We start from the raw sequence: 15,880 nt of genomic DNA, 5'->3' as shown, positions 1-15,880 counted from the left end.
ATAAATGGAGTGATAGCTTTAACCACAAGTTGATTTTTTTTTCCCTTTCTTGCTCCTCAAAGTTGAATCCAGATTCTGAATAATTACTTGTCGTTAATATTTTTAGGATAATTGCCTAAGTGTAGCTGTGTTCCTGTAGTTAATTCCGGTTTTCCTTAAAAATGAAGTACTTGTGTGTGGAGGAATTCTTGTAGGAATGGAAAAGCTATTACTATTTAAAGCCGGAAATAATTAAAGAAATATGAGAAGGCATTGTCTTTAATTCCAAATGTTGCAATAAAGAGCATTGTTAAGGGTTTATAGTCATGCTCGTTGTGTTCATCATTCTCTTTGTTAAAATGTTTAGTGTTGTCTTGTGGCAACAGTTGCAATACGATGAAAAAAGCAAACTTTGTGATTTAAAACCAGTGGTGATGTCAAGTAGCTGAAGAGTTTGGGTATAATTTTACTCTTTAAAACAGGGCTGTGTGTTTTTGGTGTTGGTTTTTTTTTTTTTTATTCCTCTAAGAGTCAGTGGAAAAACAGCCAGCTGTTCTCCAGTTGGTGCTCTGTTTGAGCATCTGAAACCTTTTAGAGCAAAACCAGTCAAAGTTTCCAGCATATTGTAAACATTCCTTTAGCCCTAGTGAACATGCTGACATAACCCTCACTCTAGGGGGCACAATGTAAAGTATGAACAGGGGACAAAAAAATGTGGTAGCTTTATTTAATAGTCTCACTTAAAAGAAAAAATAGAGTGTTCTATTAACTATTTACAGCCTTTCATTTTCTTTCACCAGTTTCTTTGGAGACCTACTGGCAATAATGAAATATGTATTTAAAGGAAGCTTCAGTTGTACAGAAAAAAGTAACAGCTCATTTTTAATCCTTGTCTATGGGACTGCTATGTCACTCAGGATGGTTGTAGAGATATCATATGACACCTTTTTATTGATATCAACTATGAAGATGCTTCAACATAATATATAGCTGGGTGAAATGAAAAGTATTGCTTTGTGAGATGAACAGCATCCATGTCTCATGCTATAACACTTAGGTTAACTGCTGTAAATTGCTATTCTAATAATTAATATAGTTAAGGGCTACAGATTTTGACCTCCCTGAATGAATATAAAAGTAGTTAACACAAATGTCAGAATTGTTCCCTTTTTATTCCAAAAGGCTTCCCTTTTACATAGGCGTATCTTCCAGATTAAGTGCAGTATGTTCCAAGACTATATAGTTCCCAAAACACTGATGAAATGAGAAGACCCTTTGGCTGGCTAAAGAAAGTCTTACAGATGATTGAATTCAATTACTGATTTTTAATAAGCATGAAATGTTTCAGGCTGTCACCTTTTTTGGGTCAGTTAAAAACTATCTACAGAAATAGTACAAGGAATGACTTTGTTCCTTTTGTTGTTGTTGTTGGATGATTAAAATTGCTAGACTTCAATTACCCTTGGTAATCTTAAGTTTACTTCTGCTTTTTACGTGCTTTGTAGAACTTTCCTCCAGCTTCATCAATAACACAACCTTCATCGAGGAATTAAATGTAATATGTCAGATAGTACTTTTGTGGGGGTGGGGAGGGGAGTGAAAACCCATGTCCACCATACCAGCCCCTTAGAAAGAAGAAATTGATGAGCTGAGTAAATACTCATTATTCCTCAGTTTTGAGTTACTGTGTTATCCATCCTAAACTATAATAGTACAATTATTTTAGCCATAAAAATAGTTACCTTAAATATGTTGGATGACAGAATGAATGCTGTATCCTTGTACCTCCTTGTACAGGCAAGTGATATGCTTGCTTTTTGGATTCTTTACTTGCTTATTCAGAACTGGTATTTGGTAGTGTAGCCATGATTGTCTAAGGGTAGAAGAGAAATAGGTTTGGTGGGAAATAATTTATTTTCTTAAAGGCTTTTTGTCCCAGGGTGTTTTTATCAGCACCTCTTTGAAATAATAAATCTGGCATGCTTTAAGCTGAAGTAATTAGTTAGATGTTTCATTTAGAATTCTGTACTGGCAAAATTTGAGACAGTCTTAATACTGTTATTTCATCCTTGTCGTCTTTGATTTGCCAACTGCTGTTGGCTGTGCCACTCATAACACATCTTGGGCTGTTCTTTGGTAGTATTAAGTGATTCTTCTTGCCTGGCTCTCCTCCTCTGCTCGGTGATCTCTCCTGTACTTCGTCCTTCAGATAGTTTAGTTTATTTGCCTCCAGCTTTCTGTGCCACAGCACTGTTCTCTGATCCCTATCTTTTCCTTCTTTGCACCTCTTCTGGGTATCTCATGAATCTATTTACTCTCTGTGCTGCTGACTTTATGGTCCACCTTTTAATTACAAGTCTTGTCTCCTTTTATCTAAGCCATTATCTACACCTGTCTCTCTAATTCTCCTCTCCATCTTCTCCTTGTTGAGGTTTAGCTGTCATCTCAGCACGTAAAAGCCATGACTATTAATCTCTGTTCTAATCCTCCTCTCTTGATAACTGAGCCTCTGTGGCCTTTCGTATATGTGGTGTATCTAAATCTTGTAGACAGTTTCTGCAGTGTTGAGCAAAATTATAACATTTTCCTTTCCAGCCACATCTACAACACTTACCCAGCCTTTTAACCCACATCTCATTCATCATTTTGCAGTTGCTGTTTTATGCTGTTTGCAAAGCACCTAGCACAACAGTACCCTGTCATTATTATAATGAGAAATAGTTATAATCATTATTATGTGCTTAACCGATGTCTAGTTAATTTGTGAGCCATTAATTTTGAAAGTAATGCCTTATTCTTCTTATTTCCCAGAAGTGTGATATACACACACGGAATATTATTTAGTCTAAATTCATTAACAGCTTTAAGTAGTGGTTTAGTTTGTTAATGTTATCTCATGATTTATTTAAAACATAAATATATAGTTTAAAATAGTAATTGTATTGTAAATGTCATTCATTGTTATAGCTTACTTGAAGGAATGCAGACCAGCTTTTTGATGTTAACATCTCAAATTATGCAAACTGTAAACAACTTATAAGTGGATTTGTGCTTTTTCTCATAAAGACAAGCTCATCTTATCCCTTAAAAATCAGGGAACGAAAGATAAAATTGTTCTCTACTTTACATTTTTGGCTTTATTTCTTTGAAATGATGAAACAAGTTAGAATGCTTTCTAACAACTTCGAAATATTAAAGTGCCCAGGGACATGATAGGGATGATGTTTTGAAGGCAATAAATATTTCAGCTTCACATTTCAGTCTTTCTTCTTCGTTCCTTTGATCTGGCTTTGGTTTAGTTATCATTCCGCTTGAATGACTTCACACTGTCTTTCTTCCTCTCCACACCAAAAAGAAGCGTTCTGCACATATTCCATATGTCTGGGCGTTCGTGTTGTAGGAGAACCCTCGTTGTTCCTCATTGTTCGCTGGTAATAACCGCCTCTACAGCGAGATACTCTAACCACAGCTAAGACGGGTGCATTTAGGCCCAATATGTAATTTACACAGAAAGCTGTTACTTAACTGTCACTGTTTATTAAAAATAGTAGAGCAGAAGTAAAATTGGGGGTTTTGTGTATTTCAGAGAATTGTTATTACTACTGAAGCGTTTTTCTGTAACACTAAACTAAACCAGTAACCCCTTCTTTTTACAAATACATGATACTTTAGGCCTTAATACATTATTATGTAGTTGAAATAGTCTGCATTCTGGAAGTTAGATTAGAAGGGCTGTTGGGTGGAGTGGTTTTTAATGGTTATCGCACCCAGCTAAAAAGTGGTGTCATGGGTCTCGCATTTGGCTATCAATCAATAAACTGCTGCTTTCATGTGGAGTTCCGCCAGTATCAGGGCACCTCCGTGCCCTCAGAGCACCTCAGAGAGTCTCTGAGATGAGGAGCAAGATCATGGCATCACTTATAAAAGACTTTGTATATGGAAACATATGTGTCCGTACACTGGACGAGTACTTATGCCTGTAACTTATATACAAGCGATGCTGAGGTAGATTTCCTGAATTTTGTTTTTGCATGGGCAGATCATTCATGTTTTGACAGTGGTTATGTTTTTAGCTACTCAGTATCCTGGGTATTACATTGTCTAGCGAGCTGCCTCCTCCTTTGGGAACATGTGTTTCTATAGGGCTTTTTAAAATCTAAATTGACTATATAAATGGTGATCATGGATTTTGTTTCAGCATAGGTTAGTAAAGAGTAAATTTTTTTCTTGAGTCAACAAACAAAAAGGAAAGCTGCTTAGAAACAAACTCAGCAATATCCTCCTTCAGCTGCCTTCCAGCAAGTCAATAGTTTGCAGTTTGGTGGGGTAGTGAAGCAGTTTTCCCTCAGAAGTATTAATGTTTGGGGAAGAGAAGAAGGAATGGGCAAAACCTTGTGTGTACAGCAGATCTAAATACATAGGGTCAGTGCATATATGTAATGTGGGATCATCAAGGTAATCAGTAGGAGAACCTGGCCTCCGAGCAGGTCACTGGCTGAAGATCTTGGCTTCATCAGTGGGACTGAAGGCTCAGCCATTACTCTGCTTTTCTGTGCCTCAACCTTACAGAGCAAGATTCATTTTTATCCACAGGCATAAAACCAGAGTCATACTAACCTGTGATAGATAAAGAGTGAAGCCTCTCCCACTTGTGGAGTCCATCAGAATCTAAGTTTCAGAAGCTTATTCAGCCTGGTATAGTTTTTATAAGAAAACATCAGGATATTCACAATCTAGTTATTTTTCATCACTGAAAAACTCTCTGAACTACGCACAGGGTGCTTGTGCACAGATTTGGTAATGAGATGTGAAACTTGCTGTCCACAGAAGTTGTCCACATGTGGCTCATGGAGGTACACATTTTGTACATCTGTATGCTTACATGCCGTCTAAAATGTTCTAATTTATTGAAGAGGCTGTGACCGAGACAGGTGCATCCCTGTTCTTGCTTGCTGTTGGTCAGCCCTAGCTTTCGTACAGGGAATGGTGGGAACCTTGCAAGTGCCAATGCTTGTTCATACCGCATTTGCTGGGACATCTTGAGTTTATTTAACCTCTCATGTAAATCACTGGATTGCCCTGTGTTTCATTAACTTGACTTGCAATGCTGTAATGTCTTACTGTGTTTACTTGTTACCTCTTGGAAGTCATTTTATGAAGCAAGGAAAATATGTATGATTAAGCATGAAGAGGAAGAGTGTAAGATGTTTATATTTTCCATTTATCAGTGCACTTCAGAGTGCTGCTTTCTGAAATTGCAATTCTGGACTTCATAGTCAACTTTCACTGAGATGGTTTGTGCTGTATAAGATTGCTAATTCTGTTGCCGTATCCTTTATATGCTGAAACAAGAGGAATTTGCTGCTTTTTAAATTGGGGCCAAAGAGTAAATTCACCCCATTTTTATATTCCAGCCGGCTCAGCTTTAGGGGATTTAAGTGATATACTTGTATTGTATTCGGCCCCCACAACTAGTCCAACTGAAAAAAATAATCTTCAAAGTGAATATTTTAGTGCTTCATGCAAGGCACATTGCTCAGTGTCTTGGGAAGAAAAAGTAGAGCTTTTCCTATATTTGTGAACCATGGTCATTGTTGTAAATGTTTTCTAAGCTTCTGTACAAATCTCAACTGCACAAAAAGTAGAGCTAGCTCACACATCCTTAAATGAAGTTTTATTCCTGGTTGTAATGAGCTGTTGCATCTATTAATGGGATTAAGTCCTTAAAGGTAAGGAAGGTGCATAAAACCAGATTCTTAAAAGTTTACATCATAATATTTCCAAGTAAAAATATATTCCTTGGGAAGAAGATGTATAAATTTGGAGGCTCACTAGCAGCACGAGGACTGGCATCTTGTCCTTTTACATTTACATTTGTTGCATTTCCATCTGATTGGACAAAAAATGTTGTTCCAATGTCTCCTGACACTTATCAGTGTGTATATGTTTGAACAGGCTTCGGGTTTTGGATTTTTTTCCAGCATGGGTCGGAAGTATTAGATGTATTTTGCAGGGAGGGAGACTTGTTATGCAGTGCCCATAACTGAATTAAGGATCTCTGGGAGGAGAAGTTGAGGTTTCCTCTCTCAGTGTTTCCTCCAAGGTGACACATGTGGACAGTGCTCTGCTGGTGAATTGTGCTGCTCCCGGCTCCCATCTTCTGTATCAGGGTGTTGTGCCGAACGTAGCTCTGGGAAGATAGTTCATCCTCTCAATATATTCTTTCTTGTGAACTGCTGGTAGTTTTTATCGTGGGAGTGGGGAACGATGTGCTCACTGTAATTCAGTATCAAACAGCTATTAACTGAAAAACTTCTATATTCAGCAGCTCCCTAGTACATGGGTTTCAAGGGAATAATTGAGCCAAATGCCGTTGCAGCTAGAGCTGGTGCAGAACTAGCTCATCAGTTTATCATTTTTAGCTCTGGAGACGTCGCTGGTGTGCCCGTTCCGAGTGTCTGAGGATTTTTGTACTTGCAATTTTGATCTTTTGGATCCTCTGCAGTAGAAATCTGAATCCTAAACACTCTTTTTGCCAGTTGGATGTAGATGGGGAAAAAAAAAAAAGGATTATTTTGTTGTTGGGACTTTTTGCTGTGTAATTTTTATTCTTTATTTTATGTGTCTTGTAAATGAATGGAGACTGTGGTAACTTAGATTAATGTACAGATATGCTTCCGCCTCAAAGGAGTTTAGAAAGTGGAATGGCTATGACAGTAGAAATGAAAGATACCTGTGTAGGGGTGATGGAAGCGCTCTAGCAAATTTGAAAAAAATTTGCACACGCTCTGCTATGAACACAAAACCAAAAATGTGATACAGGGTTTTGTTCTGTTTTGCTCCAGTTTCTGCTGGGTAAGAAAGGTATTTTCTTTCCTCTGTTAGGAAAATAGTAGTCTCCTCATGTCTAAGTTATTCCATCAGCTGTGAGTCGGGCACCAAAATAAATTTTTAAAAAATATATATAATGAAAAAACTGTAAAAGTAAACAGTAATATACTTATCCAGGGCTTGTGGCATTTCTTTGATCTCTTTGCTAATAGAATTACCCTGCTCTCCTACATCACAAACAGACACTTTGTGAAGATGTAGGATTATGTTCTTTGTCCCATTGTCAGAGTCTGGTATGAAAACCACAGAAGAGGATGTGAATACTGTAACTTTGGGATTGGCAGCTTCCTGACCTTTATAAAAGGCTTGCTCAGTGCTGCAATAGCTAGTTCAGTGTTGGCAAGGTGACAGACTAGATGAATTAGCTGGTCTTTTCCATCTCTTATGTGTCAGATTCTTGGTTTTATATGGAAATAAGTTCTGTCAAAATGGGAAATTGATCATGAGGTACTTCCTCTGCCTGTAAAATGAAAATGTCAGCCACAGGTCTGTTTGAATGTGTCTTCTGTTACCAACTGCTGGCGGAGCCAGCTTTGGCCATCGATAGCATCATTGTGTTCCCCTCTGGTTTAACACAGCCAGGCAACTCCGCTGACCTGCGGTAATAGAGGTGCGTAGTAGAAAGTTAATAATGCTGCCGGATTGTTTTCTATGTGAGGACTCGCATCAAAATTTCTTAAATATTTACTAGTTATCACAGTTTTTGTCTGGAATGTGTCAATATGGTAGATGTGTCTATTTTTATAGATGTTTGTATATATGTGCATGCACATGTATAGTTATACATGCATTACTATTTATATACTATGACGTCTTAAGAAACCCAAACCAATTTCTGTATATTTATTGACATTAATATGTCAAATAGTAGGCTGTTAATATGAAATATCTTTGCATAAAGATTTAACATCTGTTAATACTCCAAAGGCTGAATAGTTATTACAGCATTATGGGTTTCTAATAGATTAAGAAGGTACCATATGTCACGCATTACCCTGCTTTGCATTTAGATATATGCCAAGCAGTGAATAATCCTGCATCTCGTCTGAGCAAAGATGGCACTGGGATAATTTTTTTGTTTGTTTTTAATGGGAGAAGATGATCATGCTAAAAGGAATTCATTTAAATATTGGGGGGGCAATATACTTTTAAAGGCGAGATCAAAAAAGGGGGGTTATACAGCGGGTAGTAAAACATTCAACTCATGCAGACTTTGAAGACGGAGGCATTGTCGTAAGCTACAAACGCCATGTTTAGGTGTGCGAAATTCAATGAGAGAAAGCGAAAATAACTCTAGCCTTCTATTCCCTTCTTCAAAGTATTGCTAAGGGAAGTTTGGCAGAAGCTGGGACAGGAAATTGAAATCTGAATACTATTTTAAACTGATAGGGTTAAAGGCCTCTCTTTTACACTAGCACACTTGTTCTTTTATTTGATACTTGAACTCTGAAAATTTTCTGTCACTTTCTAGGGAGAAGGAGGAGCAGCTGACTCGGGTGACAGAGGTACAGAGGCTGCAGGCCCAGCAGGCAGATGCTGCCCTGGAGGAGTTTAAGCGGCAGGTGGAGCTGAACTCAGAAAAAGTCTATGCTGAAATGAAACAGCAGGTGAGAAGGTCACAATGCCAGCCTTTCTGAAACTCTGTCTCAGTAGGATAGCATATTCTGATCTTATAATGCCAGAAACATGCTTCACTTGAGAGTGCTACATCAAAATCTTTCAGAATGTAGTGTCTTTGCTAGCAAGTCAAAAAGGGATGTTAGCAGATGTTTCATCTTTCTAACAAAGCCAGAATTGTCATTGTTATAAAGATATCTGCGGTTATGATACTGATTAGGGATTTTTCAGGAGTGAGAGTATAAAGCGTTAGTTTATATACCCCTATGGAATAGCGTTTGTAATTTTCCACCTAAATGTGTGTCTCTTCCTACTCTTTTCAGAACGACTCTGTCTTCCGTTAATGAGGTCTTGTAATCAGTTTGAGCCTAAACAGGGACAGAGCCATTGTGGCTGCTGGCAGGCATGTGCAGAGGACAGAAAAATCCCTGTTTCTGTCCCTGAAAATTAGTAGCAGGAATTTCAGTAAAACGACTTTAGTGTCTTAAATTCCTTATGGGGCAAACAGTAGTTAAACTTGTTGTCATTGGGATTTTACAAACGCGGCACAATGAGTGAAATAAGGAGCAAGTGACAGGTGATCAAAAAGAAGGGCAGAGAAGGGAGTAACTTGCTCATGTGGTTGAAATCTCTCAACATATTTCAAGCCTGTAATTCCACCTGACTGTATACGCAATTTTCCAGCCTCCCCTATTATAACCAAACCTCGCTGTTGACAGTAGGATGCTGCAATCTGATATTGTCGTGGGTTTCTAAGGATGCTGGTTTATAATTTAACAAGTTCTCTCTTTGTTGTTCTCGTGAAGTGTTTTTCTGAAAATCTTCAACTAAAGCGAGAAGGTAAGGCAGGCATTGTTGGTATTTTTAAGACTCATGCAGATAGCAAATACTAGAATTTGGAAATATAAAAGGCAAGAACAAACTTCTAAAAGCAAGATTTGTTCTGCAAACAAGACCTATCAGGACAATACAACAAATCCTACAACTTCAATCTGACATTTTCTGTGCTGTGAGACTCTTCTCCAACTTCTTCATGATGACTTAAAGTAATATCTTACCTCCGCTCCATGAGGGCTATAGTCTAATTCTCGAAACACTAATAATAGTTTCATTCACTTAAAAAACCCCAGCAAAAAAAAAACCAATCCAAAACAAAAAAGAAACACGCGAAAGAATTTGGAAAACTTAAAGGTAATTGTAATTTAAAAATGACTGAAAATGTCTTTCAGAATATTTCTGTGGGAAATTTTGAAAATAAATTTTGCTGTACTCCAAGAATCAGCCATGGGTTTATTCTGTCCCTACTTGCATGCTAAAGTACAGAGACAGTACCTGAGATTGTACGATTGAGCAGTACTGTTCTACAGGAAGTAAGGTTCAAGGAAATACATCAAAGAAGCACTACTGAAGCCGTCTTCATAGCTTTGTCCTTTCTCATTCTTCTGCACACACATACTCTTTAGATAAATCACCTGTTAGATTGTCACATGTTGGGTAATTCTTGGTTTTTGTGATGAGGTGGAACTTCTTACTTGTAAAACAAAGACTGTAGTGGCTATAGCAACACTGCACTTCTAACTACACTAGAAATATTGGGCTTCTAAAACCATTTTTTGGGGTGTGGTAAAGTTAATTATGGAGATAAGTAGGATGGGGCCTGGCATTTTCAGTTCTTGTAATCGATATTTGATTCATTAGTTGGGCTCTGTGATTTTTTTTTTTCCCTCTGCTTCCTATTTTGTCAAGCTTATGCTTATTAAGAGTCACCTGATGCCCATTGGTGGGCGAGTGGTACATTTCTGACTGTAAGACCTGCAATTTTCCTAATAATAACTTAGCAGAAAGAGAAACAATACATAGACTCTGTTACGGTACCTTAGATCTAGTGTTTCCTGGGTTTGGCAAATAATGATCAAGAGCCTTCATTGCACTTGTAGGAAGTATACTAATGTGACCTAATGACAAAAGCCAGTAGAGTTAAAGTATCTTTGCGTATGGTTTTAGTATCTCACTTTTTAGAAGGTTTTCATTCTCTTAAAAATAAAATTCCTTTAATAAAGTAACAAGATCTTCTGTTTTTCTGGCTTTTATTGAGCTGAATAAAATATGGCTACGGACATGCAATTTGAGTAAGTTCAGAGGCTGAAGAAATTATTCATAAAATATTTAAGTGCCTTTTCTCAATAGCAGGTAGTACAAGTGAGGTTCAAGAGCTACTGGAAGAATAACTTGTTCCTTTCTATTTTATTTTTCCGCTTTCTATCTGGCCAACTATTCCTAGCCCTATATCTTCCTCTCTTGCTGCAGTATTTTCTAATAAAATGCTTTTCCCACTCTGAGTACTGTCTTTTCTCCTCTTCCCCTGGCTTCGAAGTGATGTCCGGGCCAATTGGCAGAGACATCTGTTGAAGACAGAGCACTCCCTCAGGCCAAACAGGATTTTGGCTTGTAGTTCAGGAATTCATGCGTTTCTTCTTTTGGTACAGCAGATGGACTTGTGGCAGCGCTGGTCCTCCTGACAGCTACACCCCTTTTCTGTCTTTTTTAGGGAGACAGTTTATTTGCTGCTTCTGTTGGGATCTAGATCTAGAAGTAACTGATGAGTGTGTACTGCAGCGTAGTACTGTGTGTGTGTGTATATATATGCTCCCCTGGAAACAGGCCCGATGTACAGCTAGCAGTTGTGCTTTTGATACAAAAGCCTTTGTTAATTGCGTTATGAAATTGCTTCCTTGATGCTGTGTGCTGGAATCTGTGGGACTCATTATTCACAGGCGATGACTATCTTCAGAGAACTTTACTTGCAGCCAAAGAATTCTCTTTTAAGTTATTTTACTGATTTAATGTAAACTTACTTCAAATGTGTAGTTTGTGCACTGACTCACACATGATTTCCCTTGAATTTCCGCAGGCAATATTTTTAGGTGAAATATATTTGAGTCTTAAATATGTCTAGAAAAAATGTTCACTTAATTTTGATGGGGTGCTCATCACTGTCAAGTGGAAAACTGAGTCAATACTTTGTAATCAGGGAGTGGCGCAGTGTAGGTGATCACTATATCCTTAAGTAACTAATAATCCGGTACTCACTGAACATTAATTTTCACTCCATACAAATAGTGTTATTATCATTCTCAGCAAGTTATATTCATGTCTTTGATGGTTTGCAAACAAATGTAGAAATGTCAGGACGTTTCAAGCTATGCCTTTTTTTTAAAAAAATAAATTAAATATTCTCTTTCTTTTACCACGTAGATGGAAAAGGTTGAAGCAGATCTAAGCAGATCAAAATCGCTCCGGGAAAAGCAATCCAAAGAATTCTCCTGGCAATTGGAAGAGCTCAAGCAAAGATACGAGCAACAGGTAAGTTGGTTTGCTGCTTTGGGTGGAGGGGAGGAGAGACGTCTTCTCACACAGGTGTAGGTCTGTTCCTGTGGCTGGCTTAATCCTGTTCTTGCTGTGCGTTGCTGTTCTTTGTATAAAGGCAAAATTCATAGGTATTGCGGAGTTTATGCAATGGGGGTGGAGGGGGAAGAGCCTACACAGAAAATATTTTTGTTTCCTCTTTGCAGTCCTTTGTACCTCTGACTCTTCCAGGTTGTTTCCCAGGCCTACAGGTGGCAACACCTATTTTCATAATGGCCAGATGAAATTATTTAATGTGTTATCTGTTTTTCTTCTTGTCAAGAAACAGTGTTTTATTCTTTTTTAATCATTTTTTAACACTGGGAGTGTTCATATGAATGCTTGTTTTGGCCCACTGATAGTGATGTTCTTTAATGTAATTTCAGGGTTGGGAAATATTCAGGAAACGTTTGGGTGGAGACAAGAAAGTTGAGTTCAGTAGCGTTGCGAAGTGTAAAGGGAAAAAACAGAAATGGAAGCAGAGAAATTATCGCGTGACATAGACTCAAGAGCTATGCAGCTGAAACAGCCCATCGAACACTTGCGTAAGGTGGTACTTTGTCATGAAACTAAAATGGTGTCTGTTTGGTAACACCTGTTAAAGGATAGAAAAAAAATTTTTAGCAGTGATACAGTTAGTCCATACGCTTGAGGTTGTCTCTTATCAATGCTTTTGCATGAATGTAAGTTTACATATCCATCAGGGAGATGTGGTTTCATTTCTGTTTATTTTCTGTGCTGGTAAGAGGATGAAATGCTGCAGTTGGGTTGTGGTACAAGACCTGCTCTGGTCCATCTGGAAGGGGCATTTTCAACTAATTAAGGAACAGGATCACTTTGGTAGGTGTTGAGAGAGACCTTCGCCTGTGCTTGGGAGGAACAATAGTGTTTTGGGCATGGCGCTCAGCCTAGATTTGAATCGAAGGGAGTTGTTGGTTCTGACCAAAGTATTTTCCTTATCCTCGCTCAGAATTGTCAGCGTTACTGCTTGTGTTGTCACCTGACCAAGGGTGAGAAGCTGTCCCGAGCAATAGGTACATCTCCAGAGGCGTTTTGTTTTACTGGGTGATATTATTTATGATTCTTCTGTTTAAGGATTCAGGAACAGTCCCGGTTACAGAGATATTGGGAGGTTTTGTTTCATGGGTTTTGTCTTGCGGATGACCTCACTTGCTAAGAGAACAGTAAGAATTCTACCTCTCTGCCATGATTTAGTATGATCTCTGGAATAAAGGGTAGAAAGCACAAATGCAGTCACTACTGTGTAATCATGGCAGTGGATTTTCTTCAAATGATTTATTCACATGAAAGCCATTGCAACCATTGCTTGCATTAAAGGTGAGGAAGTCTGATGTGTGGTTTAAAGGACGTACTGAAGGGAGGATGATGGGAAGTGTTGGGGTTATTTTTTTGTGAAATCTTATATTCACACCATTTTAGTGATATGGTTGGTTCACTTTTTTCTTTACAGTTCTCATAATTTGCGGTGCATCTTTAAAGTCCAAAGTAAGCATTTATTCAAAGATTTTGTTCCCAGATTTAGGAACATGATCTATAGAGATAAGTACAAATCTGAATTTCATCAGAGGTTATGACAATCCTGTTCCTACCTACAAATGGTAATTTTCTTACTCGGTATACCCGGCAAGAGCTACCAAGCCATTGGCACAATCTTCTGCCAAATAACCTGCTGGTTTTGCACATTAAACAAAAATGATAATGCCTAGTAGTGGTTTATTTTTTTGTTTTCTTGTATCATCGTGCCTATTATATTCAGACCTTTTGGAGACTGGATCAAAAAAAAAAAAAAAAAAGGAAATGAATGTGTTACTTAACTTTTTGGTGAATCTTTTACATTGGTGTTCTGTAACAATGTTGATCATATGGTAAACATCAGTGAAAGCATTTTCCACTAAGAGGAGGTGCTTCCTGCTTCACTTTTATTTAGGATAACTAGTTTTTACTGTAAGAAAGAACAGCTAGGCTTTATGAAACATCACTAAAACCCAAGAAAAGAGTTTCAGCACTGAACAGCTAAACAATGAGAGCCTCAGAAGAATTTTCAGAGGAATCCTCTTTATGCCCTTTTTAAAAAATTATTTCTCTTCATATTTCATTTGGAATGTTCTTTGAAAGCTTGCGAACATGAAAAATATGCGACCCTTCCTGCAGATTGCAATGGGTTATCACTGGAAACTACATTCTTTTTGTATTGTCATTTCTGCAGTACAAAGCTCCTTCAGTCCAGCCACAGAGTGGTATGAGCTCAGTTCTTCCACTCTTAAAATTTCCTGTCAGTAGTTCCAACTTCTGTTTCTCTGTATTACTCTCTATTTATGCTTCAGAACTTCTAAACCATTTTTAAAGCAGACTTTTCCTTGCCTTGTTTTACTGCATATTTCTTTGGTGGTTGCTCGGGGAGAAATAGACTGACTTAAACTTTAAATAGAGCAGTAAATTAGAATTGGTGGTGCATTTCAGCAGGGCTCTAGCAGACTTCCAGTCGGGAAATAGACACCAACCAAAACCCGGATACTTCAGTTACCTGAGAAACGTAGTAATTGCTTTGAGATGCTCTGCCTCAAGTGGCTGATTCTAAATGTCAAATGGAATTTATACACAAAGGGAAAGAAAATTGACCTTCAGATACATTTTGTGTAGGTTGGCATGGTGAGTGGCAGAGGTAGCACGGGCAGCATACCAGCCAATTCAGTTGCCCATAAATTTAATCAAGTTGGTAATGAAGAACCAAATGAACTGATGTGTTATCCAGTTCTCCAACCTGAGACACATCGCGGAAGAGTAGGAGCTTGAGAGCTGTGGTTTTACCTCTCTGTGTTGCATGAATAGTTGCCTGTGCTTCACAGTATTCTCCTTGAAATTTGATTTCAGAGAGGTTACTGGTATGAACATGGGCTGTTGGTGTTGGGGCTGAAAGATTGCTCTGCCTACAGATTAGGTATACTGATATATTTATATATTTATATTTAAATGATATTTATATCAATAAATAACCTGATATATAGAGATATATACAATTTTTTTTATTTTCCTTGAAAAAGAAATAGAAAAAAAAACATACAAAACTGTGGCAGTTAATATTTTGTTAATGGATTCAAATGCATTTGAAAAGTTAATAAAGCAAAGACAAAATTTGGGATCTTGCAGTATTTGGTTTCAGCTGTCGTGTCACTCCTGGTTCCAGCTTCATCTGATTCAGTGCCACTTTCTTTTGAAGTATCCACTGAGAACACTCTTAGAAACTGGTGGCTTTTTTTTCTTTAAATATACTTTAGCTCAACTTTGTTCTACTTGCAGCTGTTAGATTTGAAAGTATATTTTGAAGAAAAAAATAACTCCAGCAGCACCACGGTTCCTATCTGCCGGGAGCAGCTGCTTTCGGCACTTCAAAGCCAGTGGACACCACAGTGAAGGCCTCAGCCTTTCCTGCCTTTGAAATGGTTGCAGTATCTATAGTCAGGCTTTATGGCACCGTCAGCACAGGAAAAAAGGTTGTTTGGGTTTTTTCACCCCCCCCTTTTTCTCCCCCCCCACCCCAACTTTCTAATTACGTCCTCAGTTTAGCTCAGAATACCTGGGAAGTGTTTCGGCTGGAATCATTTTCCACAAGCCCAAATGTTTGAAAGAGCATGTGCCCAAACTCTACAGTAACGGATTTAAGGCAGGCAAATTTGACAGAAAAGTTAATGAGTTTGCTTTTTTCCCATATCCAGTCGGCTGGGCACTTTCTGAGAGCTCGTCCCTTGGGGCAAGCTGTAGTAGCCCAGCAGAGTGCTCGTGGTGGAGCAGGGCTTCACGCAGGGACTTTTTCAGCAGAGTCAAGCACGTACTTACCTTCATTTCAAGCAGATTTTCATAAATTGTCATGAGTGGAACACTTTCAGTGAACTTCTGAAGATCTTAACGTTTAAATGACATTAGCTTGTCCTTTTTTTAAAAAAAAGTACAATAATAGATCACTATGATC

The 15,880-nt window shown here is 38.1% G+C and overlaps 1 protein-coding gene across 9 annotated transcripts in view; it reads left to right on the top strand.

Moving 5' to 3' along the window:
* Positions 1-15,880, top strand: part of CEP112 (centrosomal protein 112) — a 173,385-nt gene that overhangs the window by 58,608 nt on the left and 98,897 nt on the right. For all 9 annotated transcript variants that reach the window (XR_012663397.1, XR_012663398.1, XM_075111460.1 and 6 more), the window contains 2 exons: positions 8,342-8,477; positions 11,743-11,850. Coding sequence is in view for 7 of the 9 variants with exons in the window: in XM_075111460.1 (XP_074967561.1) it covers positions 8,342-8,477; positions 11,743-11,850 (244 nt within the window). In the remaining 2 variants the exon portion in view is untranslated. The remainder of the gene's footprint in view (positions 1-8,341; positions 8,478-11,742; positions 11,851-15,880) is intronic.

Source organism: Phalacrocorax aristotelis, chromosome 16 (assembly GCF_949628215.1).
Source record: "Phalacrocorax aristotelis chromosome 16, bGulAri2.1, whole genome shotgun sequence".
NCBI lineage: Eukaryota > Metazoa > Chordata > Aves > Suliformes > Phalacrocoracidae > Phalacrocorax > Phalacrocorax aristotelis.
This window is presented reverse-complemented; position numbering and strand designations above follow the sequence as displayed.